Source organism: Macrotis lagotis, chromosome X (genome assembly GCF_037893015.1).
Source record: "Macrotis lagotis isolate mMagLag1 chromosome X, bilby.v1.9.chrom.fasta, whole genome shotgun sequence".
NCBI lineage: Eukaryota > Metazoa > Chordata > Mammalia > Peramelemorphia > Peramelidae > Macrotis > Macrotis lagotis.
The window spans coordinates 20,917,262-20,941,793 of record NC_133666.1 but is presented as its reverse complement, the minus strand read 5'-3'; the positions used below and the strand labels follow the sequence as shown (position 1 = coordinate 20,941,793).

Genomic DNA, 24,532 nt, shown 5'->3' with positions numbered 1-24,532 from the left:
AGTGGATAAAGCACTGGCCTTGGAGTCAGGAGTACCTGGGTTCAAATCCGGTCTCAGACACTTAATGACCTAGCTGTGTGGCCTTGGGCAAGTCACTCAACCCCATTTGCCTCGCAAAAACCTAAAAAACAAAACACACAAACAAAAAAAAAAAAAGAAATGACAAGTAGGATGATTTCAGAAAAACATAGAAAGACTTCCATGAACTGATATAAAGTGAGCAGAAAGGAGAACCAATGCAGTGATCCAACAATTCTGAAGGGCTTATGATGAAAAATGCTTTCCACCTCCAGAGAAAGAACGGATGGAATCTGAATTCATATCAAATCTTATTTTTGAAAGGTATTAATATGGAAATATTTTGCATGACTACACATATATAGTCTATATCAAATCACTTGCCTTCTCAAGGTAAGAGGGAAGTGAGGGAGGGAGAAAATTTGAAACTCAAAATTTTGAAAACAAAATGTTAAAATTTGGGGTTTACATATAATTGAAAAATAAAAATTAAATTAAAAAGGATGTGATTTTAATATTATAGCCTAAGTTAAAAAGGCAAGCTAGAAATATAAAAATAGCTCCCATCACACACAAATACATTATAAATCTAAATAAAAGATTTTAAACTTCTCAGTTTTCTGAGAAGGGTTAAATTTTTCTACATGATTGTAAGATTGCTGATAAACTACTGTAGTTCTCTGAATGTCCTCTGGACATTCTCAAAAACACAATTTCTTCAGGATAAGAAAAAGGACCTGCATCAATTTTATGTCAATTGAGAACAATGTTTGGTCAAGAAAAGAAGTCACAATTGTTTGATCAAGGCAATAAAAACTGGGGCAACTTAGGAAGAATTTTGAAGTCTCTTGCAAGTTGCCTGTATATACACACATTCTGGAAGATAGCTATTGAAGAAATCTTTAATAAAACTTACATTTTTTTCTTCCCAAGCATTCATGGTGTCAGATTTCTGAGCCATCACAAGGCTGCTCCCCTCCAAGATGCATTGGATTATAATATAGTCCCAAGTTAAATTATCTGAATAGCCAGCACTTTATAGATACATCTCAGTTTCTGCATCTGTGACATGAGACGGGTTCAACTGGATAGCCTCTAGGATCTATTCCAGCTTTAAATCTATGATTCTAGGGTAGTCATCCCTTTTAACAGAGAATTAGCAGAAAGCTTTAATTTTTCCTAAAGTTATCCTGAAATGTAGTCTTTGAGAAATAACACTAATGTCTTATCTCCCATCAGATAAATAACCCTCACCAAATATTTAAAAAGATGACCCTTACTGGACAGAAATGGGAAAAATATTCCTTAAAAACCAGCTAAGAGTGAGTGGTGCTCAGCATTAGCAATATGAAAAAGTGATAGAGTAAGAATAAACGTTCCTTGCATGAAAATTGTTGCTGAACTTAGACCTAGATTCAAATCCCTACTTTGACATTAGCTGCACTACTAAGGGCGACTAGGTGGTGCAGTGGGCAGAGCACCAGCCTTGAAGTCAGGAGGACCTGAGTTCAAATTTGACCTCAGACATGAACTAGCTGTGTGACCTTGGGCAAGTTATTTAACCCTGACTGCCTCAATCCAGGGCCATCTCCTGTCATCACAAGTTATATCTAGTGGGCGGCTAGGTGGCTCAGTGGATAGAGCACTGACTCTGGAGTCAAGAAAAAGTACTATAAAAAACAAACAATTTGTATCTGGTCACTGGATTCAGTGGAGAAAGTGAGGCTGGTGACTTAGTACAGCCTCCCCTCACTCCAATTCACATGCATGTCACAGCATCACCTCCCTGATGCTATGGTCTTCTTCGAGAACAAAGGACATACATCACCATCACTACTATGAGCAAATCACTTAAGCACTCTGTACCTCAGATAACTTTCTTAGATTATCTACTAAATTACAGATGTTGTACTTGCTAGAAGGAGGTCCCAAACTGCCAAAAGCACAGATACTTGACATGGGAAAAATTATACATGAGAATTAATATTTAGGTAAAAAGTTGAGAGGGGAATTTTCTTCATTTTATAAGTAAGCAAATAATCCTTTAGTCCATTTAGAATATAACTAAATTTATGAAATTTAGATATACACATTTTAGTACCTCATGCTACTGGAACCCAGCAAGTCTAAACAAATATTTCCAACCAAAGGGCACCTGCAAGGTTTGAAGTCCCCAAGACACATCCAGATGAAAGCAGGAGGGTTAAAGTGATAGTTCCTTGATTATTAAACCAATGTTTTACTAAGTGTAGCACCAAAGTTGATAGTTTTCAAAAGCTGTTAGGCAAATCACTTAAAATCTGAATCTTAGTTTCTTCATCTGTATAACATAGATAATCATAGCATCTATCTGAAAGGGATGTTGTGAGGATCAAATGAGATAAGCTATGTCAATGAACTTTCATCTCCTCTTAGCAGGGATTAAGAGGGCAACTAAGGCTATATTGAGAATCTTTACCCAGATGTGTTTCTTAGTTACAAGGGAAGGTTCAATTATGATGACTTGAGGAAATAGAAGAGTATTTCTAGAAATGACTGTAAAGTAAAAACAAAAAGTAGAAAAAAATTATAAAAAAAACTTTACAATGTCATAAATGTGAGCTAGGATTATTTCTTCTGCAATTTCTTTCCCTTTTTCTTATTTGATCTGTCCTCTTAACCCATAGTGTCGTTTGATGCCAAGGAGGGGGATCACCCTCCATTTCAGACTACTATAATAGACTAACTAGTCTTCTTATTTGCAGTCTCCAAACTTCACACCACTGTCTAAGTTTCTTAATATTGGCATCTTCTATTCAAAAACCTTCAGTGGTTCCCTTCTACCTATACAAGAAAAGAAAAATGTCAATGCCTTACACAATCCAGCTTCAAACCTCCTTTCCAGTCTTATTGCATGGTATTTTTCTTCAAGCACTCTGTACTCCATAGAAACTGAGGTACTAGATGGTCCAACCATATGCCTCCTTAGACTACCATCGCAATTGTCAATTCAAATTCTTTTCTAAGATTCAGCTCAGGTGCCAATTTCTCACAAATACTTTTACCAGTTTCCACAGCTAAAAAGGATTCCTCCCTTCCCCTGAATTTCCTATACCACTGTTTGACTTCTGCTCTGAATTTAACTATATTACAAGTTAGAAAGTGGCTGTTCATGTATCTCTCTCATTTTCCCAACACCCCACAGGCATCAATTTGTTAACTCATGTCCTTTAGGACAAGGTCAATGTTAGGGTATTTTTCCCCATAATATAGGTCAAAACCTTCAAGTGCCATATAAACCTTAGCTATTATTATTAAAGACAAGGATAAAGACTGGACCATTGGACTCACCAGTATAGGGAACTCCCTAGTGAACAAACAATGCAGGTCAGCACGTTCTCTGCCATTTATTGCCTTAGAGAAGAGATGGGGAATCTTTTTTTCTGCCAAGAGTCATCTGGCTATTTATAATGTCATTTGCAGGTCATGCAAAATTATCAACTTAAAAATTAGCCTGTTGTATTTGGTTACACATTTAATTAATTCACCCCTCAAAACCTCCTAGATTTATTGAATTTTGAGTTCTTCCTTGGCAGCGCCAGACCAAATGATTTCACCAGCCGGTCAGTTCCCACCCCTTCCTTGGAAGATTGTCCAGAATCTGTCAGTCTATGTCAAAGTTGTGGTCAGCTCTTCACGTACTCCAAAAGACATCTATCTAAAAAACATGAGAATCTAGCTTTATCAACTCGGTAACTGAGCTGCTTTTTCTAGAGAATTATGACTTATCTCTTTAGCACAATGCCTTGAATTTAAATGTTGAATTTAATTGCTGATGATTTGTACCTGCAATGTCAGTTATACTCCATGGAACACAGGTAATTGTCTTCATTTCACATTTTAAGCCTAGGGAGATTTAACTTGATTAAGCACAAACTAAGTGTCAAATACTTTACAAATATTTTGTTTTATTTTTTACAAATTGGAGGTAGGTACTATTATAATTCTGATCTTACAACTGAGGAAACTGAGGCAAACAAAAGTTAAATGAGACCAGAGTGACAAAATTGGGAAATGTTGGAGACCAATTTAGAACTCTAGGTCCAGGTCTAGAACACTATCCACTACACCACTCAACTGCCTCAGATTTAGGGTAAGGAGCCCAAAGAGAGCTAGGAGCAAAACACAAGACTACTCAATTTCTAATCCAGATACTGTGCATTATACTATAGAGTTCAGAACCAACCAAGGCAACAGATGCAAGTATGAAAGATGGGAAAAATCTCATTGGCTGCCTCACCATACATTGCCATGTCTATTCTCCCCTTCTCCCAGCTCAGACTCCTTTTATATCTTAGGTTTATTTTCCTATCATTTCTGGTGATGTTTTTTCTCTGTGATTTTCTTAAATTAGCCTTACCATCAAAATCTTGTTCTTTACATCTCATCCTAGCACCAAGCCTGCATCCTTCATGTCCCTCTGTCTAAAGTCATCGGCACCTTTCTCAAAATCTTTCTCTTGCTTCTACTTTAAAAAAAACTTAAAAAATTCAACCTGCAGGAAAAATATCATACCCTACAATCACCACTAAATGTAAATTTTTTTTAAAAAAAGATCAGGGGAGGGGTGGCTAGGTGGTACAGTGGATAGAGCACTGGCCCTGGATTCAAGGGTACCTGAGTTCAAATGTGCCTCAGACACTTAATAATTACCTAGTTGTGTGGCCTTGGGCAAGCCACTTAACCCAATTGCCTTGCAAAACAACCTAAAAAAACTAAGAAAAGATCAGGGTAAGTTTTCCCTTGAGTCTACTTCCTTAAAACATTACTGGATATCTGAAATGGAAAGGGAGCATGGTATTCTGGTTAACTGGTCACTCTCAAACTTGTGATTCCTGACTGAGCCATCCACCTGTGTAGTCTTGAGCAAATCACATAACCTCCTTGAGCCTTGGTTTTCTCATCTGAAAAATGAGGGATTTGGACTAGATCTCCAAAATCCCTTTGATAATTCCATATATGAATTTCAATTGTTCAAAACTGGAATATGATAAAATACATTGAACATTAAGACATCACTAAATAAACACTATTCAGTCTTTTCTCAGATTGATTTAGAAGGTACTTTGGGATCATGTAGAACCTGGAAGTTAACAACACAGCCTGGGCTGCTCTGGAAACCAGACAGTACTAGATTCCTCTTGTCTCTGACACATGGGGACCTGGCTAAGAGGCAACTGTGGAGAAAGTTCTGGAGTTCCCTCTAACCCAGAAATATCAGGTCCAATCTCTGTGCATCTTGCAATGTGCAAAGTACTGACCATACAAAGATATCAAAGAAATGGCCCCTGCCTTCAAGGTACTTACATTCTATTGGGAGAGATAACATAGATGAGACACATAGAAAATAACTGCAAGGGGGTTGTGGAAGGAAGACTCTTTTGAACTTTTTTTAATCTTTTCATAACTATTTCAAAATAATTTCTTTCCTTGTAATCTTATGTGTTTTATTTTATGCATTTAAAAATTTCTCTGAGAAAGGGGTCCAAAACCTTCACCAGACTGTCAAAGGGTTACATGATGCAAAAAATAAAGTTTCATAACCCTTTGCTACGCAGAATGTGCTACTTGGAGTGAGTTTTGAAGGAAAGCCAGGGATTTCAAGAGGTGAAGGAAGGAAAGAGCTAGACAGTTGAGTTAACATGATAAAGCTACAAAAGTGGGTTAGAGACAAGTTGTTTCTAAAACTGTGCTGTATTAAGATTTTTTTTTTGTGGGCAATAATTCCAGTTCTCCTACCCGTTCTTCCAGGGTTGGTCACTTAATCTATGGAGCCTAGCTTCTATATTTTTAAAATAAGGGCAGATGGAAAAAATCCCTATACTCCCCTCTATAAAAATCCCTATATTCCATCTATAAAATTTGTGATCAGGGGAAATGATTTGACTTACTTTGGTTAATATATATACATACATATATATATATATATATACATATATATACACACACACACACACACACACACACGTGTGTGTGTGTGTGTATAACAAATTCCACTCTGAGAGATTTTTTTACAAATTTCAATTTGGCAATCAAAATTATATTTGCACTGCCTTAGCCTGCAAAAGTACTATGAACTAAAGCTTGATCAATTAAAACTGAATGGCATGGAAGCTAAACACAACACAATCATAGATCACTATGGACAAAGGTATCTTCTCCAAAGGCAGAAAATGGTAATAGTATTAATATCATTATTTTATTTTTTAACATTATCTATTTTTTCCAGTTTTGTTCACTGATACCTCAGCACTGATAATCTAGATGTATCTTCCCTGCTATCATTATCATTTCATTTTGCTTTATTAGGTCACAACCTATATACCTCTAAATTATATGAATCCAACCTATTGTTTCTTTTCACCTCTAACTTGTATTCAAAATATTACTTCCTCTCCTGCTCTATTTTTTTTCCTTCAAAAATCTGGCAAAATTAAAGCTACCTCTAAATCCTTCAAGAAAACCTTAAATTGTACAACCTGAAACTTTTTTGTATATAGATGTGATTCCGAATCTGTTCCATAGCACTTGTCACTACTTTAAAATTTGTCAAGCCATAAAGCATCCTCACTTGGCTTTGCCTACTGAGCTTATGGCTGGCTAGAAAAATCTTCCTGGTGTTGTAACAAAGCAAATTATCACCAGCTATTGAGGTTGTTATGGGGATCCAATAAGATAAATTATATAAATTGCTACATAAATATGTTACTTTTATTATTGTTAGGTATTACATTTGCTCTTAAGCAGCACTTGTTCTGTTTTGATCCTATCCAAAGAATGTCATTAAATAAAGATTCTTTTTTAAGGGATAAAACTTCTGGAATAGAAAAAGATGAATAAGAGCCATCTCCAATTCTCATAGCATTCGATGTAGTACAGGGATAAATCAAGTACAGCAAGAAGTATTAATACGAATGGTTCAATTTTCTCAAGGAAGCAGAATCTCCCCCCCCAACCCCCATTGATATGCAAAAGAGTATGGAGGGATTCAACAGTGCACTATACAACCTGGAGAGCCTGAATTTGTATCTGTACTTTTTCAGATACCAGCTGTGCGATATTCAATAAGTCCAGGGGAAAAGCCAGAAACTTTGAAGTCAGAGACCTGAGTTCAAATCCCACCTCTACCATGTACTACCTGTGTGACCTAAATTCCCTTTAAAAGAAAGTGGTTGGAGTAGACTGTCTTAGCTGGCAACAGTACTAAGTAAAACTCAATAAAAACTCTGCTAGTATAGAAACTGAACAGAAAATAACTGCAGAGAAGTACAAAAATAACACAAATAGTAGTAGAAATATCGTAATTCTTTGGAAGCAGGCCCCAAAAGCTATAAAACCATGCATACCCTTTGATTCAGCAATAGCACTAGTAGATCTGTAGTCCAAAAAGATCATAAAAAGGGGGAAAGGCCCACATATATAAAAATATTTACAGTAGCTCTTTTTGTGATGGCAAAGAATTGGAAACTGAGAGGCTGCCCATCAATTGAGGAACAAGTTGTGATACATGAATGTAATGGAATATTATTGTTATATAAGAAATGATCAGTAGATCTCTTCTACTTTATGTTTCTACCTTAAGGATATGATTTCTCTCTCATCACATTCAATTTGGATCAAATGTATACCATGAAAATAATGTAAAGACTGGCAAATTGCCTTCTGTGGGGGGGGGGAGTAGGATTAGGGGAAATATTGTGAAACTCAAAATAAATAAAATCTTTAAATTCAAAAAAAAAAAAAGAACTGATGAGCAGGAAGGCTTCAAAAACACAAGGAAAGACTTACATGAACTGATACTGAGTGAAGCCAGCAGAACCAGAACACTGTACACCATTCTAGCAACACTGTGTGATGATGAAGTATGACAGACTTAGCTGTTCTCAGCAATACAATGATCAAAGGCAACTCTATGTAAAATGCCATCCCTGTCCAAAGAAAACCCTAGGCAGGTCTGAATGCAGATCAGAGCTTACTTTTGTCATTTGTTTTTCCTTTTTTTCTTTCTCCTGGTTTCCCCTTTTGTTATGAATTTTCTTTCACAGCATAATTAATACGGAAATGTGTTTAACATCATGCATTATGTAGATCAGATTCTTTTCTGTCTTAGGGAGGGGAGGTAGGAAGGGATGGAGAAAATTTAACAAAAATGAATGCTTAAAAACATTCGACATGTAATTGGGGAAAAAAATCAACAATAATGGCTAAAAAAATGTGCCCCCAGAAAAGAAGCAGCAGCTACTGTCTGGTGACAAGCCCTGCTGGGGTGATCTCCCTTGGAGAGTTAGTGCTGCCAACAGTCCCAAATCTGGGAGAAGTCAGCTGCTCCAAACGAGTTTCCTCAGACTCTGGCTGTTTCTCTCTCTTTTTTCAGCTATAAAGCTCAGCTCTCTAGAAGGCTCCTTTGTCTTATTTGACCTGAGGGACCTGGCACCCAAGACTCTGACATCACTCTATTTACTTGAGAGAAACAGCAGTGATAATTCTCCTCAAGCAGCGCCGAGGGGAGGACACGGGAGGACACGAGTGACTGGCTTGGGGCAAGGAAGGCCCCCCACCCAGGGCCAGGCTCAGTTCCGAAGCGGAGGCGGGCCGTCGGGGGCCCCCAGCGCACCGTCAGCGGGCTCTCCTGGGACCGGGGCCGCCCGCGGGGCCCCCCGCTCCCCGCTGCCCGCGCCCTCCGTTACTCACAGCACGCAGAGGCAGTAGACGCCCGGCAGACTCTCACTGTCCCTCAGCAGGTAGCTGCCGTCCAGGCCGGTGGCCAGCAGCAGCCTCTCGCCAGTCTCGCGGCTGATGTTGCCGTGGTACACGCTCACCGACTCCATGGCCGGAGGAGCCAAGCTGAGGCAGCTGGGGGGCGCACCGGGTGCCGCGCGGGGCCCGGGGGGCCCCTGTCGCCGGTCTGTGCGCAGCGCAGCAGCCTGGGGCCGGATCAACAGGATGTTGTCGACTTGCCTTGAAGCCTTCTCTTCACACTTTGCTACTCAGCAAGTTCGTACCTTACCCAGCTCACCTCACCTGGGGGGAGGGAGGGCGGCAGGGGCCAGGGGCGGGGCCAAGGGCACAGCGGGTGGCACCGATTCAGCCCAGCCCACCCGAAAGTTGGGGGAGTCCTCGGGGGGGGGGGGGGAGTCAAGTGTCGCAAAGGGAACTAGATACGGCCCAGACCCAGGACGTGAGTGGCACACCGACTGGCAGGGGGTGCTATGTCGAACCCCAACCGGGTAGCCAAAGCACTTCAGTGCCTCCCTCGCAGCCAGACTCGAAAAAGTGGCTTGGCATCGAAATGACTAAGATGCGAGTCAGTGGAGGAGCAGAACGAAGGAGCACAGTAGGCACAAAGACGAAGGTAAACTGTGCTTGCCTTCATACGTTCTACTGGGGACACCATGTCCACAGCTGTATACAGAAGAGAGAGAAGGGAACATGGGAGAGAGCACAGAATTCTTAGCTTCCAGAGCAACTTCTGGTTGGACTTCTTGGAGAGTGACAAGATCGAAAGGTTGAGCATCTAAGAGTTATTCGGAATGTACCAGGAACTCTCAAGGCTCGCCATTCGGTCCTTGGATGTAGAACCACTACTGGAGACTCGTGAACAGTTATTTCTTTGCTACTCTCTTCCTTTGTTTGTGGCTTCTTTGGGAGATGCCTTGTAAATTCTGAAAGAGAGCTATGAGAGGAACCTCAAAGGATGTTCAGCCAGTGTTCCTTTTCAACACTTTAATTGACTTCTTTGAAATAAGAAGTAGCTTCCATTCTCAAACCCCATATTCTTTCAATGGCTTTTCTAAGAATTCTCAGCAGTTGTGAGGGAAACCAGTTAGAACTTTGTCTTTAAATGTCAGAATTTGACTAGTCCAATGCGAACACCTTCACATTCTATTTAACAAGTTTAAATGATGAAAAGAAAAATGCAGAGGCCAGGTATGCTTCTTCTCTTCTGGCCTTCTGCTCATTACTATGCAATTACCTAGTAGACTTATCCAGGCAGCAGGTAACAAAGGCTTATTGGCACAATCAGTTCAGAAGGAAGGGAACCTCAAATCAAGAACCAAGTAACATGAGGGCTTTAAAATTGGGGCCACTTCCACTGATGTCTTCTGCTGCCTAAGACCAAAGCCAGATCTCTGCTTTTCACCCACTCCACCTAAGGACAACATTATGAGAGATTTATGTAGCAACGAGTATCGATACCCCCTCTCATCTTTTTTCTTGACTGCAGAATTCTCAGCTTCACCATTAATCCATAGAACTGCCTATCTCAAGTAACCAGACACACATTTCCTCATACAATCATTTCTAAAACCAAGAATAAAAACAGCATTACAGAAGGACATCCAGTGACTAATCTGGGCAAAATTGTGGGCTGAACAAAGTTTCTTATGGGTATCTCTTCTCTTGCTTACCTTACTTCCTCTCAAGTCTTCCCTTCCCTCCCCCAGCCCCAATTCTCCAAGACCCCCCCCCAAAACACACACTTTCATGTAGTCTAATTCTCTACTCAAGGAAATGCCACCAGATAAAATATAATTCACACTAAAATGTTAGAGAGATGAAATAACTTGCCCAAAATCATAAAAGATTATATCATCTAAAGCTGGAGAGGACTAAGGCCCTATAGTCCAACTCTGTCATTTTACAGAGGAGGAAACTGTGGCCCAGGCAAGGGAAGGGACTTGTTCAAGGTCATACATAGGATACTCTATCTAGACCTGGGAAGGGACCTCAGAAGCCATGTTCAATCCCCTCATTTTATGAAAGAGGAAACTAAGGTCCAGGGATTTGAAATGAATCACTCAATGTCACACAGGTAGCAAGCCAAGGAAATAGAAATTGAACTCAGAACTTTTAACTCCTATATCACAAATATTTGGCAATTAACATTGCTTAAGGAGAAGAAAATGCTTGACTAGAAGAAACAAACTGCTTTTGGCAGAGTTTCTGACATCAAGAAAGGAGATATTTGGGGGGAGACCCTTCATTATCACTTCACAAAGGTCTAAGTCTCCCAATAAGGCGGATCCCCAAGAATAAGATAGAAACAATACCCAGTCTCCCTAACAGCATGGAGTACAATCATCCACAGATGCACAGAGACCACAGAAGGCCTGACAGCAAGGGAGTGGAGGATATTTTACCCCTTTTTCTCTGTTTTGTTCTCTCTTGCTAAAATAGCACACCTGTCAAAAAAACCAGGTACTACAGGGAGAAGCACTACCAAGATAGTCTCAAAAAAGAAGAAATAAATTATAAGGTAATAGTGCAATTCTCACAGCCAGTGGCCCATTGTCACCTCCCAAGCAAACTGACAGCTATGCCAGCCCACTAGTAAGTACAGGGTGGCTGAAAGGTACTGACATCTTCATTACAGCCCTGTGGTATTACTGAGCCTGAACTTAGCAAACAAAACTTCCTACTGGAGCCATGAGCAAGAAAGGATCTCTGAAGGGACTTGTCTCTCTTAGCAATTCAAAACAATAAAAGAAGCATTTTCTAAACCCCTTCTCTGAACCAGGATCTGGGGCCACAAAGACAAAAATGAAAACAGACCCTCCTCGCATTCTACTATGAGACACAATATGTAGACAGAAGGAACTACAAAATGCATACATAATTGGCAAAGTTGGAGAACACTGGGAAGATGAGGAAAGTTCTCATGCCTCATGGCAGGATTGGAGTGGAGTCTAAAAGCTGGGGATTTTAAGAGGCAGATGTAAGAAGAGAAAGCTTTCTGAGTTTGGAGTGGGATGTGGGGCAACAAGAGAGGGCTCAAAGTACCTTTTACTAACAATGAACATGGACAAAAGAATCTCAGGGATTGGGACTTGAACAGAATCTAATGGGAGATGGAATGTTGTGAAATCAGTTGGAAAAGATTGATTAGAACCAGTTTAAGAATTTTAAGGGCTTAAATAAAAGAACCTATATTTTATTCCGGAGACTTCATTTATCTCAAGTCAGAGTGTTCTGGAGAAATGTGGCCTCTGGAGATGGAAGAATACCAAGGGAACAAAACCATGACATTGGGAAACAAAAGATCTGAACTTTACCTTCTTCAGCTACTAGAAAAACTAGAGAGAGGCAAAGTGGAAGAACCAGAGAGGAGAAAGAGTGTTCCCAGAGTCTAGGTTTCAAATATTTAGAAATAAAATGAAAATTGAAGTAGAATTTTCTTATTTTTTCTTACTTTTTTTGCAATATAAATAATATGGAAATGTTTTACATGATTTCATATATATAATTGATATATTGCTTGCCTTTTCAGTGTGTAGAAGAAAGGAAGAGAATTTGAACTCAAATCTTTAAATGTTAAAAAATAAATAAATTATGAATTAAAAAAATAATAATAAAGAAAATAAATTGTAAAAAATAAAAAGGCTGACTATTTTTTAAAAAATAAATTAAATGAAATGAAATTAAAACTCTGCAAAAACTCAAATCAAAAATAAACTGTAAAGTTAGTCTACCTATTTCCATTCTATCTGCCTTATACAATAGCTTCAAAAGTAGAAAAATCTTATATTTATTAAACAAGTAAAGGAGAGTTCTGCCTTTGACATTTTAAAATAACATTCAAAAAAAATGAAAGGGAACTGGGTGAAGTTGAAGGTGTGGGTTTCACAATTAAAAATCTACAATCTATTAGAATAGAGATGCCTTTTAAGTCAAAAATAAACATGCCAGTAGTTGAGAAATTGATATCTAAGGTTGACACTTCTCATCCCAACTTGAGTTCTGCACCCTTAAGTCAGTGGGAAGTGACAGCATTTTGCCTGTGGATGCTCTGTCAGAGGTGCTAATTGGCTCCATTTCAGATGCCCAAGGCTTCCTCTCAAAGCCCATATCCATTTAAAAAGATAATGCCAAGGGTGATAAATTTTGTAGAGTAGATCTGACATTTGGAAATCTTTTTCTCTAACCTTTGAAAATTAACTTTATTCTTCAACTGGCTCCTCTGTAGTTGTAGATTCTCTTGAGGCAATATTATGATATGATACAAGTGGTGAGTTTGTGCCCTCCTCCATTCATTGAAAACTCTCTTCCTTTATAAAAATTGGGGTGGGGGGATTTACTTTCCTTTTTACAATAATAAAAAAATTGACTTTCTCTTTGAAAATGAGAGTACCTTGTCCTTTGATGATATAAAAAAGCTAGAGCTATGTCTTCTGCCTAAAAACCAAAGACCAGCTCTCATTGATGAGTGAATCTTGAACCCATTTGTATTCTCTACTGCCACAACTGCTTAGGGTAAATCCATATTCTACTTGCTAGGTAAAAAAAAAAAAAAAAGTATTTCATTTTGACACGCAAAGCCATGATGATGTGGCTCTCCCCCAAATCCCTCCAAAGACTTTAAACAAATTCTAGAGTGACAAAACCCACAAAAGGAATGAAATAATTTTCCAACCCAAGAAAGCTTAGAAGGTCAACAGGAAAGGTTTGTTGCACAAGGGTGAGAAAGGAGCTCAATCCAGTTGCAGATTGGGTGCCAGCAAACTAATACGAGATCTCAGAGTGACTGACTCAAGGGCAGCAGTGAGGTTTTCCAGATCTCTCAACCCACAGATAAGGGAGACGGACAACAGATCAGAAGGATATTTATAGGAGTCCTTTTTCTAGCATCAGATGAAGGACTTTGTTGTATTACCTATACTTGGATCTTGTTTACAGTCCTAGGTCCTACTCTCAGGGTAAGGAGGAACACTAACAAAGCAGAGATTGTGGCCACAGGAGAACAGGGACCCTGGTCGAAATTCCAGGGTTGAAAAGAATTCTTATGGTTGCTCATAAACAAGTGCAAACTAGAAGAGAGTAGGAAACATACCTCTCCTTAGAACAGAAGAGCCAAAAATATACAGGTCCCCAGTATTACCTCTGAAAACAGCTGCACAAAAGCCTGAAACTTGGGACAATGTCCCCTTCACTTGGGAAACAGAGTCCCATTGTAGCATAGAGTTAAAGGTTAAGAAATAGGCTGAAAATGGGAAACAACAGAAAAAATTCTAACAATAGAAAATTACTATACCAGGAGAACATTGTACACAATAACATTGTTGATCAGCTATGATAGACTTACGCCTTCTCTGTGATACAAATGATCCAATACAATTTCAAAAGTCTCACAATGGGAAAAAAACTATCCACATTCAGAAAAGAACGATGTAGCAAATCAAAGCATACTGGTTTCACTTTGTTATTTTCTGTCTTTTGTTCTGGAGGTTTTCTCCCTTTGTTCTGATTCTTCTTCCACTAATATGGAAATATGTTCAATATGATTGTACATGGATAACGTATATTAGATTGCTTGCTGTCTTTAGGGAGGGGGAAAGGGAGGAAGGATGGAGAAAGAAAATTTCGGAACTTAAAATCGTACAAAAATAAATGATGAAAACTAACTTTCCATGTAAATAATTAGAAAAAATGCTAAAGCACAAAAATAGCTACTATGGTAACAAGGAAGAACAAAGCACACACTGAAAAAAGATAACAAAGTCAAGATTCATGCATCTAAAGCCTCAAAAAATATGATTTTGTCTCAGCCCTTGGAAGAACTCAAAAAGGATTTTAAAAACCAAGTAAAAGAGGTAGAGGAAAAATTGGGAAGAGAAGTGAGAGTGATGAAAGAAAATCATAAAAAAAAGAATCACCAGCTTGGGAAAGGAAGCACAAAAAATATTAAAAAAATGTAGGCCGAATTGTAAAAGAGGCACAAAAACCCAATGAAAAGAACTCTTTAAAAAGTAGAATTGGTTCAAAAGCTCACTGAAGAAAATAATTCATTAAAAGTTAGAATGGGAGTGCTTGCCCGGTCTCATGTTGCTCTCGTCCATGACACTGGCTGCAGAACCAGGTGGCCTGGAAGCACTCATCTTGCTTTTAATGGTCCTGGTGCTGGTGTCTGGGATCCTGCAGTCGGCCGTGGGCTCACCCTATGGCGGCCAGGCCTAGGTCGCCTTCGGCCTGACCCTGCCCAGGAGGCTGTCGTGGTTCCCACAGGAGCTGCCATGCCTGCTGGTGCCACTCTACGTGGTCACCTGCACCCCCGCCCAGCACCTCAACCACTGGCCCAATCACCTCTACTGGTTACCTTCATCATCCACTACTTGCAGAGGTCATTAATTTTTCCCTTTCTGATTCATGGGGGGAAAACCAGTACCAATACTCATAACCTTAATAGCAGTCATGATCTGTATCCTTAATGGACACTTACAAAGCCAATACTTGAGTAACTATGCAGTATATTCTGATAACTGGATCAAAGATCCCCGTTTTATCACAGGTTGTGCCATGTGGCTAATAAGGATGTTAATAAATATCTATTCTGATAATATACTAAGAAACTTGAGAAAACCAGGGGAAACTGGGTACAAAATACCAAGGGGAGACTTGTTGGAATATGTTTCTGCAGCCAATTTCTCTGGAGAAGTGATGGAATGGTATGGTTAGGCTCTTGCCAGCTGGTGCTTTGAAGGCATTGCATTTGCAATATTTACAACTTGCATTTTAGGGTCCAGAGCAAAACAACATCACAAAGTGGTACCTGGAGAAGTTTGAGGAAAATTATAATTCCATTTTTATATTAAGCACATATCGCTGAAAATTTCTTCTATCTTCAACTTGAAGGGTTTGCATAATTTTCTATGGAGTATATACAGATATATATATATATATATATGTATACACATATAAAACTGTAATTTTATGAAAAATATTACAAAAAATTTTCTAAGAAATTTTCCTGAATAAATTTTCAGTTCCAAAAAAAAATGTTAGAATGGGCAAGTGGAAGTCAATGACCTTATAAGACATCAAGAAACAAACCAAATTTAAAATGAAAAAATAGAAGAAAATATGAAATATCTTATTGGAAAAACAATTGACCTTGAAAACAGATAGAGGAGAAATAAAATAAGAATTATTGTACTACTTGAAAGTCATTATCAAAAAAAGAAAGAAGAGAGACGGAGACAGAGACAGAGACAGAGACAGAGACAGAGACAGAGACAGAGATTAGACATCATGTCTCAAGAAAGTATCTAGGAAAACTGACCTGATAGTCCTGAATAGGAGGGTAAAATAGAAATTGAAAGAATCTGCTGATCACTTCCGAAACGAGATCCCCAAACCAAAAATTCCCAGAAATATTACAACCAAATTCTAGACTTCCCAGATCAAGGAGAAAAATAATGTAACCAGTCAGAAAGGAAACAAGTCAGGATAACACAAAACTTAGCAGCTTCTACATTAAAGGATCAGAGGACTTGGAATGTAATATTCTAAAGGTTAAAAGAGCAAGAATTACAAACTACAATCACCTACCCAGCAAAACAGAATATAATCCTTCAGGAGGAAAAATAGATATTCAATGAAACAGAGAACTTTGAAGCATTCTTGATGAAAAGACCAGAGCTGAATAAAAAAAAAAAGACTTTCAAATATACAATGCAAAAGAAGCATAAAAAGTAAAAAGTAAAAATAAATCATAAGGGTTTTGATAAAGTTAAATTGTTTGCATTCCTGAATGGGAAAATTATATTTATAACTCCTAAAATTTTCTCATTATTAAGGCAGTTAGAAAGAGTAGACATAGAAAGCAGAGGTATGAGTTGAATGTGATGGTATTCTTATCTAAAAAATAAAATTAAGTAATGAGCAAAAGAATGCTCTATGAGGAGAAAAGCAGAGGTAGAATGGGGTAAATTATCTCACGCAAAAAGAGGTAAGAAAAAGCTTTTACAATGGTGGGAAAGAGGGAGGCATTAAGGAGGAATGAGAGAACTTTACTCTTATCAGAATTGGCTCAAAGCAAGAATAACATACAAAATCAATTACGTATAGAGATCTATCTTACTCTCCAGGAAAGTAGGAGGGGAAAGGGATAAGGGGAGGGAGTAGGAAGAAACAGCAGATTGAGGGAGGGGTGGTCACTTTTGGGGAGGGACAGGACGAAAGGAGAAAAAGTATAGAATAAACAAGGTGGGCAGAATAAGATGGAGGGAAATAAATTAGTAATAGAAACTATGAAAAAAATTTTGAACCAAGTTTCTCTGATAAAGGCCTCATTTCTCAAACATATAGAGAACTGTTTCAAATTTGTAAAATTAAATCATTTCCCAATTGAAAAAGGATCTGAATGGTTTTCGATGCTATCTATAACCACATAATTGTAATTCTTCATTGATTGGAGAAATGAAAATTAAAACAATTCTGAGGCATTACCTATTAGACTGGCTAATGGTACAGAAAAGGAAAATGACAAGATGTGGGAAAAATGAAACATTAATGTACTGTTGGTGGAGTTGTGAACTGACTCAACCATTCTGTAGAACAATTTGGAACTATGCTCAAAGGACCTAGCAATGCCACTACTAGGTCTCTAACCCAAAAGAGCTGACTACAAAAAGGAAAAAGACCTATATGCATAAGGATATTTGTGGTAACTCTTTTCTGGTGGCAATGAATTAGAATATGAGAGGATGCCCATCAGCTGCAGAATGGCTGAACAAATTGTGATGTGTGGTTAATGATAGCTATATAGGAAATGATGAGCAGGATGGTTTCAGAAAAACCTGGAAAGACTTATGTAAGCTAATGTAAAGTGAAATAAACTGTGTTCATAGTTACAGAAATACTAGTGGATTATCAGCTGTGAATGACAACTTTTTTCTCAGCAATACAATGACTCAAGACAATTCTGAAGGATTTAATATTAAGAATAACATTCATTCCAAATACAGATTGAAGCATAATTTTTTTACTTTTTTTATTTTCTTGAGCTCTCTTTTGGGGGGGGGGGTCTATGTTTTCTTTCATAACATGACTATTATGGAAATGTTTTATATGGTTATACATTTATAACCTATATCATTTTGTTGCTTTCTCAATGATGAGGCAGTGGGGAGGGAGGAAAGGAGAGAATTTTAAATTCAGCATTTTAAAAAATAATTGTTTTTACATGTAACTGGAAAAATAAAATACTAAATAAAAAAGAATTCCCCTGAAAAAAAGAAAGAGATTTTACAGTGGATGGGGAAATGGGAGGAGCAGGGAGGGGAGCACACGAAACTTACTCTCATCAGAATTGTTTCAAAGAAGGAATTATATTCGTGTGGGTGTAGAAATCTAATTTACCATACAGAAAAAGTAGAAAGTGGAACCTGAGTTCAGATGTGACCTCAGACACTTAATAATTACCTAGTTGTGTGACCTTAAGCAAGTCACTTAACCCCATTGCCTTGCAAAAACAGAAGTAGGAAGCAAAGGGGATATAAGAAAGAGGGAGTTGATAGAAGGGAGGGTAGTTGAGGGAGGTAAAAAAAGTCAGAAGCAAAACACTTGTGAAAGGACAGGATAAAGAGAGAGGGAGGGCGGCTAGGTGGCACAGTAGATAGAGCACTGGCCCTGGAGTCAGGAGTACCTGAGTTCAAATCCGACCTCAGACACTTAATAGTTACCTAGCTGTGTGGCCTTGGGCAAGCCACTTAACCCCATTTGCCTTGCAGAGAGAGAGAGAGAGAGAGAGAGAGAGAGAGAGAGAGAGAGAGAGAGAGAGAGAGAGACTGAGTCAAATTGATTAAAATAAGAGCCATGTTAGATTGATAAATGATCAAGGATATGAACAGACAGTTTTCAAAGTACTCAAAGTCATCTATAGTCATATGGAAAAAATGCTCAAAATCACTACTGATGAGAGAAATGCATATTACAACAATACTGGCCTATTACCTCACATCTATCCAATTGGTTAATATGGCAGAAAAGGAAAATGATAAATGTTGGAGAAGATGTGAGAAAATTAAAACACTAATGTACTATTGGTGAAGTTGTATACTGATTCACATTCTGGAGGGCAATTTGGAACTATGCCCAAAGGATTATAAAATCCTTATATGATTATAAAATCATACCTTAATTGATTAGATCATTATATGATTATAAAATCATACCCTTTGGCCAAGTAATACAACTACTATGTCTTTATCCCAAAGAGGATTAGTAAAAAAGCAAAAAGGAAAATGGCCTACACGTACAAAAATATTTACAGCAGCTCTTTTTGTGATGGTAAAGAATTGGAAATTCAGGGGATGTCCATCAATTGGGGAATAACTGAATAAGTTATCATATACGATTGCAATGGAATCCTATTGTGCTTTAAGAAATGCTCTCAGAAAAACCTGTAAAGGCTTAAATGAACTAATTCAAAGTGAAATGAGCAGAACATTGCACACAATAATAGCAATATCGTATGATGATCACTTTCTCAGAAATACAATGATTCAAGACAATTGTGAAGGACTTAAGAAAGAACTGGTAGAACCTGAATGCAGATCAAAATTACTTTTTCTTTATTTTTCTTGGTGTTTTTTGGTCTGCATTTTCTTTCACAGAATGACTTAGATGGAAATGTGTTTTTGCATGCCTAAACGTATATCCTATGTCAAATTGTGTGTCTTCTCAGTGGGAAGGAAGGTAGGGAGGGACAGAATTGGGAACTCAAAATTTGAAAAACAAAAGAATGTTACAATTGTTTTTACATGTAATCAGGAAAAATCAATTAATAAATAAGATTTTTTAATTATTTCATTTTATTGTTCTAAAGGCATTCCTTTCAAGCTTCAAAAGACCTCCTTTTTCCTAACTGGACCTCAGCTGGTAGCCTATCAAGGTCTTATTTATGGAAACAACATGATTTAAGATCTTTGCTGAAAGATCAGACCTTTTATCCTTTGCCTAGCAATCTCAATTTGGCTTCAAAGACTTCAATTCCCATAACTGATATATCATCCACAAGTGCTAAGACCACTGGTTACTTTGCTGCCATTACTTACAGCATGGTTTGGGAGATGTTATCTCCATTGGCAATGTTGGATAATCCAGGTCTTGTCACTAGCTATCTGACCTTTGACAAGACCTCACAAAGAATAATTCACCATCTTCATCATCAAGTATAGACAAATTTCCATAAAGAACAAACAAAACAACTTTTATTCAAATTTAAGCTTTCCCGTGTCTCTGGGGATTTCTCTGATCTCTATGACCAATCAAAACATCTCCAAAACAGAAATCATGCATCAAAGAAAAAGCAATTTCAAGCTGTCTCCATGATCTGGGACACCCAAAAATCCAAAAGAAGGTTAAAAAATCCCAAAACCCTAAACTAATGCTTACTGACCCTGAGCTCACTACTCCCCCCATCATGCTACCAGCAGTCAAGATTCATTAACAGACCCAAGGGTATGACAGACTTATAGCAAAACCCACTCCTTCTCCTCCCATACGTTACCATAAAGAACCTGGCTCCAGGCTTCATAGCAGTCATGACAATCAGATTGGCCCTAACCTTTGAGGAGTAAAAGGGGGCCTTAACTCAGAATTACCAACTCCTCAAAGCCCTGAAGTGCAGAGCCAGAGAAGTTAAGGGACAGAGTGGGACAAGGACACCAGAACAGAAAGCCTTATGGGGAGAAAGGGATGGGAGAGAAGGAGGAACCAATTACCACCAAGCAAAAGGCACTTAGGACAGAGACCTCGGCTGCTAAATAGTGAATTGCCCACTATGGGAAGAGGCAGCTATGTTTTAAGATCCAGCCCCCCAGGAAACCATAATTTAAGAGGTAGGAGCCCGGACATAAATGAGAAAGGAAAATAAGAGGGGAGGAGAAAATGAAAGTATCAAAGATTTCAGGAAGAAGAAAACTCAGACTATAAAAATAACAGATAAATTAATAGGAAAATCAGTAACCATAGAAGCAAATATGGCCTCCAGATCCAGTAAATAAGTTCAGTCCTCAGTAAATATTGCAAAATAAAACGAAATGATCCAACACTTGAAGAGACAGAGGACCATGTGGAATTAGAGAAGAAAATAGAGCCACACCATGCTTTCCCCAATTGATTTAAAGAGAAATAAGAATTATGAGAGCAGAATTTACCTCCCACAGAGCAAAACTAATGAGCAGAATGGGAAAACTGGAACCTGTGATGACAAGCCTCACCAAAGAAACAAAAGAGACAACAATAGGATGACAATATAAACACGTAGAAGGAAAAGACAATCTAGAAGAAGAAAAGCAAAAAAAAAAAAAAAAAAAAAAAAACCTTACAAGAAAATATGCTGACTATGCAAGCAAAATATACTGATCTTGAATGCAGAATAAATAGTGACAACCTAAAGATTATACATCTCTAAGATAGGACAAAAATAAATTAACACCACAGTGAAGGAAATAATAGAGAACTGCTCATAACCTCTGAACATAGAAAATCCAATTCCAGTTAAAAAAGTTCACCGATCGCCTCCATGTAAAAACAAAAAACTGCAAACTCCAATGTACATGATGGCTAAATTGAACAATGAAAGTGATCAGGAAAAAGTCCTTCAAATATAAATTAAAGGGTATTCAAATACAAGAATGTTTGCAATAATTGGCATTGTTCTAGGGGTGAAGCAAAATGGAAAAGAGGAATCCATGGGATTAGCCCTATGAGGCAGTGGCAGAAGGCAATTGGAAGAGAGTTTATAATTTATACCTTGAATGTTTTGATTACGTGAAGAATAAGAAAAGAGATCAGATAAGTATGGGGTCACGAATCAGAGAATGAGGGGATGAAGTAGACAGAAAAAACATAGACAATGAAAAGAGTAAAAAGAAATACTTTTTGGAAAAGAGAACAAAAAATGAAATTTTAGAAACTAATGAACAGGAGTAGCTGAAGGGAAGTAGATGAAAAGGACATCTATCTAACTGAAAAGGAAAAAAGAGAAGGAAAAAAGAATAACCAGATAAAAGCAGGAGAAAAAGTAACTAATAAATAAAATCTTAAAAGGAAAGGAGAAACATGAGAAGAGGGGAATCAGGAGATGAGAGGAAGAGAGCCAGTGAAAATTCGACCACCTTAAAAAAATTAAAGTAACTGAAGGAACATAATCTTGTTTACAGCAGAAGAGTGAAATAACTTGCGGGGGGGGGGGGGGAATTAAATAAATGGAAGAAAATAGAAACCTAACTCTTCTACCTTTAAATGTGAATAGATTAAACAATCTAATAATATGAAAAAGATTCACAGACTGGATAAGAAAACGAAATCTTACAATCTGTTGCTTACATGAAACATATTTTAAAAGACTAAGACATACACAAAATAAAACTGAGGGAAATAGCAAAAAATTTACTTTTCACCAAGTAACTCCACAAAAGCAAAATTTCCATCATGCCATCTATCAAAGGAGAAACAAATATTCAAAAAATAAAAAGGGATAAACAAGGAAAGTATATTATTCTGAGAGGAACCATACTCAACAAACCAATATCAGTAAAAAAAAAATTAGGCAAATTCTTTGGGATGCAAATTCATAAAAGAAACAATCTCTGAGCTTCAAGAAGACATAATAAGTAACACAATAGAGACAGCTGACTTTAATGTCCCTCTCTCAGTTTTGGATAAGTTTAACAGAAAGATAAACAAAATGGAAAATATATAACTTAAATTTCTGGAGAAACTAAGGTTAAAAAATACATGCCATCTTCTAAATGGGAACCAAAAGAATATGTATATTTCTATACCATATGGAACTTGTGCAAAAATTGATCATGTACTAAGGTACATATTGCAAATGAATATGAAAATGCAGAAATAGTTAGTAAATCCTTCATATAACTCAATAAAAATAGAACCTGGTTCAGGAACCACAAATAGAAGGTACAGATCCAAGTGGTGATTTAACAATGAAATCTTCAATAATGGGTGGGTCAAAGAACAAATCATAGAAACAATAACTATGTAAAAGAAAGTGATAATGATGAAACAATATGCAAACATTTCTAGGATGCAGTTAGAGCAATCCAAAGGAGGAAAATCTTATCCTTACAATCCTACATTAGCAAAATTCAAAAACAAAATATTAATGAGCTCTATTTTTTAAAAAAATAGAAAAATAAACCTCAAATAAGTACAAAAGATGAGATATTAAAATTAGAGGGGAAATAGATACATTTGAACCAAAAATGGAAATGATAAACTAAAAGCTGGTTCTTTGAAAAGATGGATAAAATTGATAAACCTTTAGCTAATCTAATTACAAAGAAGAGTGCCGAAATTCAAATAAAATAGCAAATGAGCAAGGTGAAATCACAGTAAAAACAGAAGAAATAAAGGAAAATGTCAGAACATATTAAGCACAGTTATACACTAACAAAACTGAGAGCCAAAAGAAATACAGGCTTCAAATATATAAAATACTCAAATTATCAGAAGACCAGATAGAGACCTCAAATAGTCCAATCTCTGAAAACAACAACAAAAAGGTCCAGTCTCCAAAGGAAAAAATTCCTGATTCTGATGGATTCACAGGAGATTTGTATGAAACTTTTAAAAGAAAGTTAGTACCTATATCGCACAAATTATTCTCAAAAATGATGAAAGAAAGCATACTACCAGAATTTTTTTTATGAAACAAATATAAATCAGGGAAATATAAGAAAACTATAGAAGAAAAACTACATGCCAATATCATTAATGAACAATAATTCAGAAATATTAAACTCAGAAATTTAAACCTATCAAACAAACTTCAGCAATTTATCCAAGAAATGATTCATTATAATCAAGTAGAATATATACCAGAGATATAAAGATATTTCAATGTTGGGAAATAATCCATTATCTTAAATTATTAATATTATTACATCATATAACTATCAAACATAATTGTTTTAAAACCAAAATATACAAAAACCACATGATTATCTCAATAGATGCAGAAAAGGCCTTTGACAAACTAAAACACTCTTTTATGCTGAAAACCCTACAAAGTATAGGTATTGAGGGACCTTTATTAGTATCATAAAAAAACCTAAAACCAAAAGCAAGCATCATACGTGATGAGGATATACCAGACCCTTTTCAAATAAATTAGGCATACCCACTCTCCCCACTATTATTTGATATGGTTCTAGAAATACTTTGCAATTGTTGTTCAATCATTTTCTGTTGTACCCAACTCTTCACAACTCATTTGAGATTTTCTGAGCAAAGATACTGGAATGGTTTGCCATTTCCTTCTCCAGCTCATTTTACAGATGAAGAAACTGAGGCAAACAGGGTAAAATGACTCACAAAGTCACAGAGCTAATAAATGTCTAAAGACCAATTTCAAGTCAGGAAGATGAGTCTTTCTGACTCTAAATCCAGCAGCTCTATTCATTGTGCCACCTAGTTGCCCTAGAAAAGTTAGCAATAGCAATAAGACAAGAGAAAAGAATTAGTGGAATATAGATAAAGAGAAGATAAAACTATTCCTGTTTACTGATTATATGATGATATACTTGCAATATTCTAGGGAATCAGCAAAGATATTACTTGAGCAACAATTTTAGCAAAGTTGCAGGCTACAAAATAAATCCTCAAAAATCAACAGCATTTCTAGTTGATAAAACAGTAATAGTAATAGCAGCAATTAGCAAGAAGAGAG

At 37.2% G+C, this 24,532-nt stretch overlaps 1 protein-coding gene and 1 pseudogene across 6 annotated transcripts in view; one reads left to right on the top strand and one right to left on the bottom strand.

Moving 5' to 3' along the window:
* Nucleotides 1-8,901, bottom strand: part of SH2D1A (SH2 domain containing 1A) — a 52,664-nt gene extending 43,763 nt beyond the window's left edge. For all 6 annotated transcript variants that reach the window (XR_012471808.1, XR_012471812.1, XR_012471809.1 and 3 more), the window contains exon 1: nucleotides 8,749-8,901. Coding sequence is in view for 1 of the 6 variants with exons in the window: in XM_074202815.1 (XP_074058916.1) it covers nucleotides 8,749-8,885 (137 nt within the window). In the remaining 5 variants the exon portion in view is untranslated. The remainder of the gene's footprint in view (nucleotides 1-8,748) is intronic.
* A 5,988-nt stretch (nucleotides 8,902-14,889) lies between these two features.
* Nucleotides 14,890-15,644, top strand: LOC141496818 (3-oxo-5-alpha-steroid 4-dehydrogenase 1-like; annotated as a pseudogene).
* The last annotated feature ends 8,888 nt before the right edge of the window (nucleotides 15,645-24,532 follow it).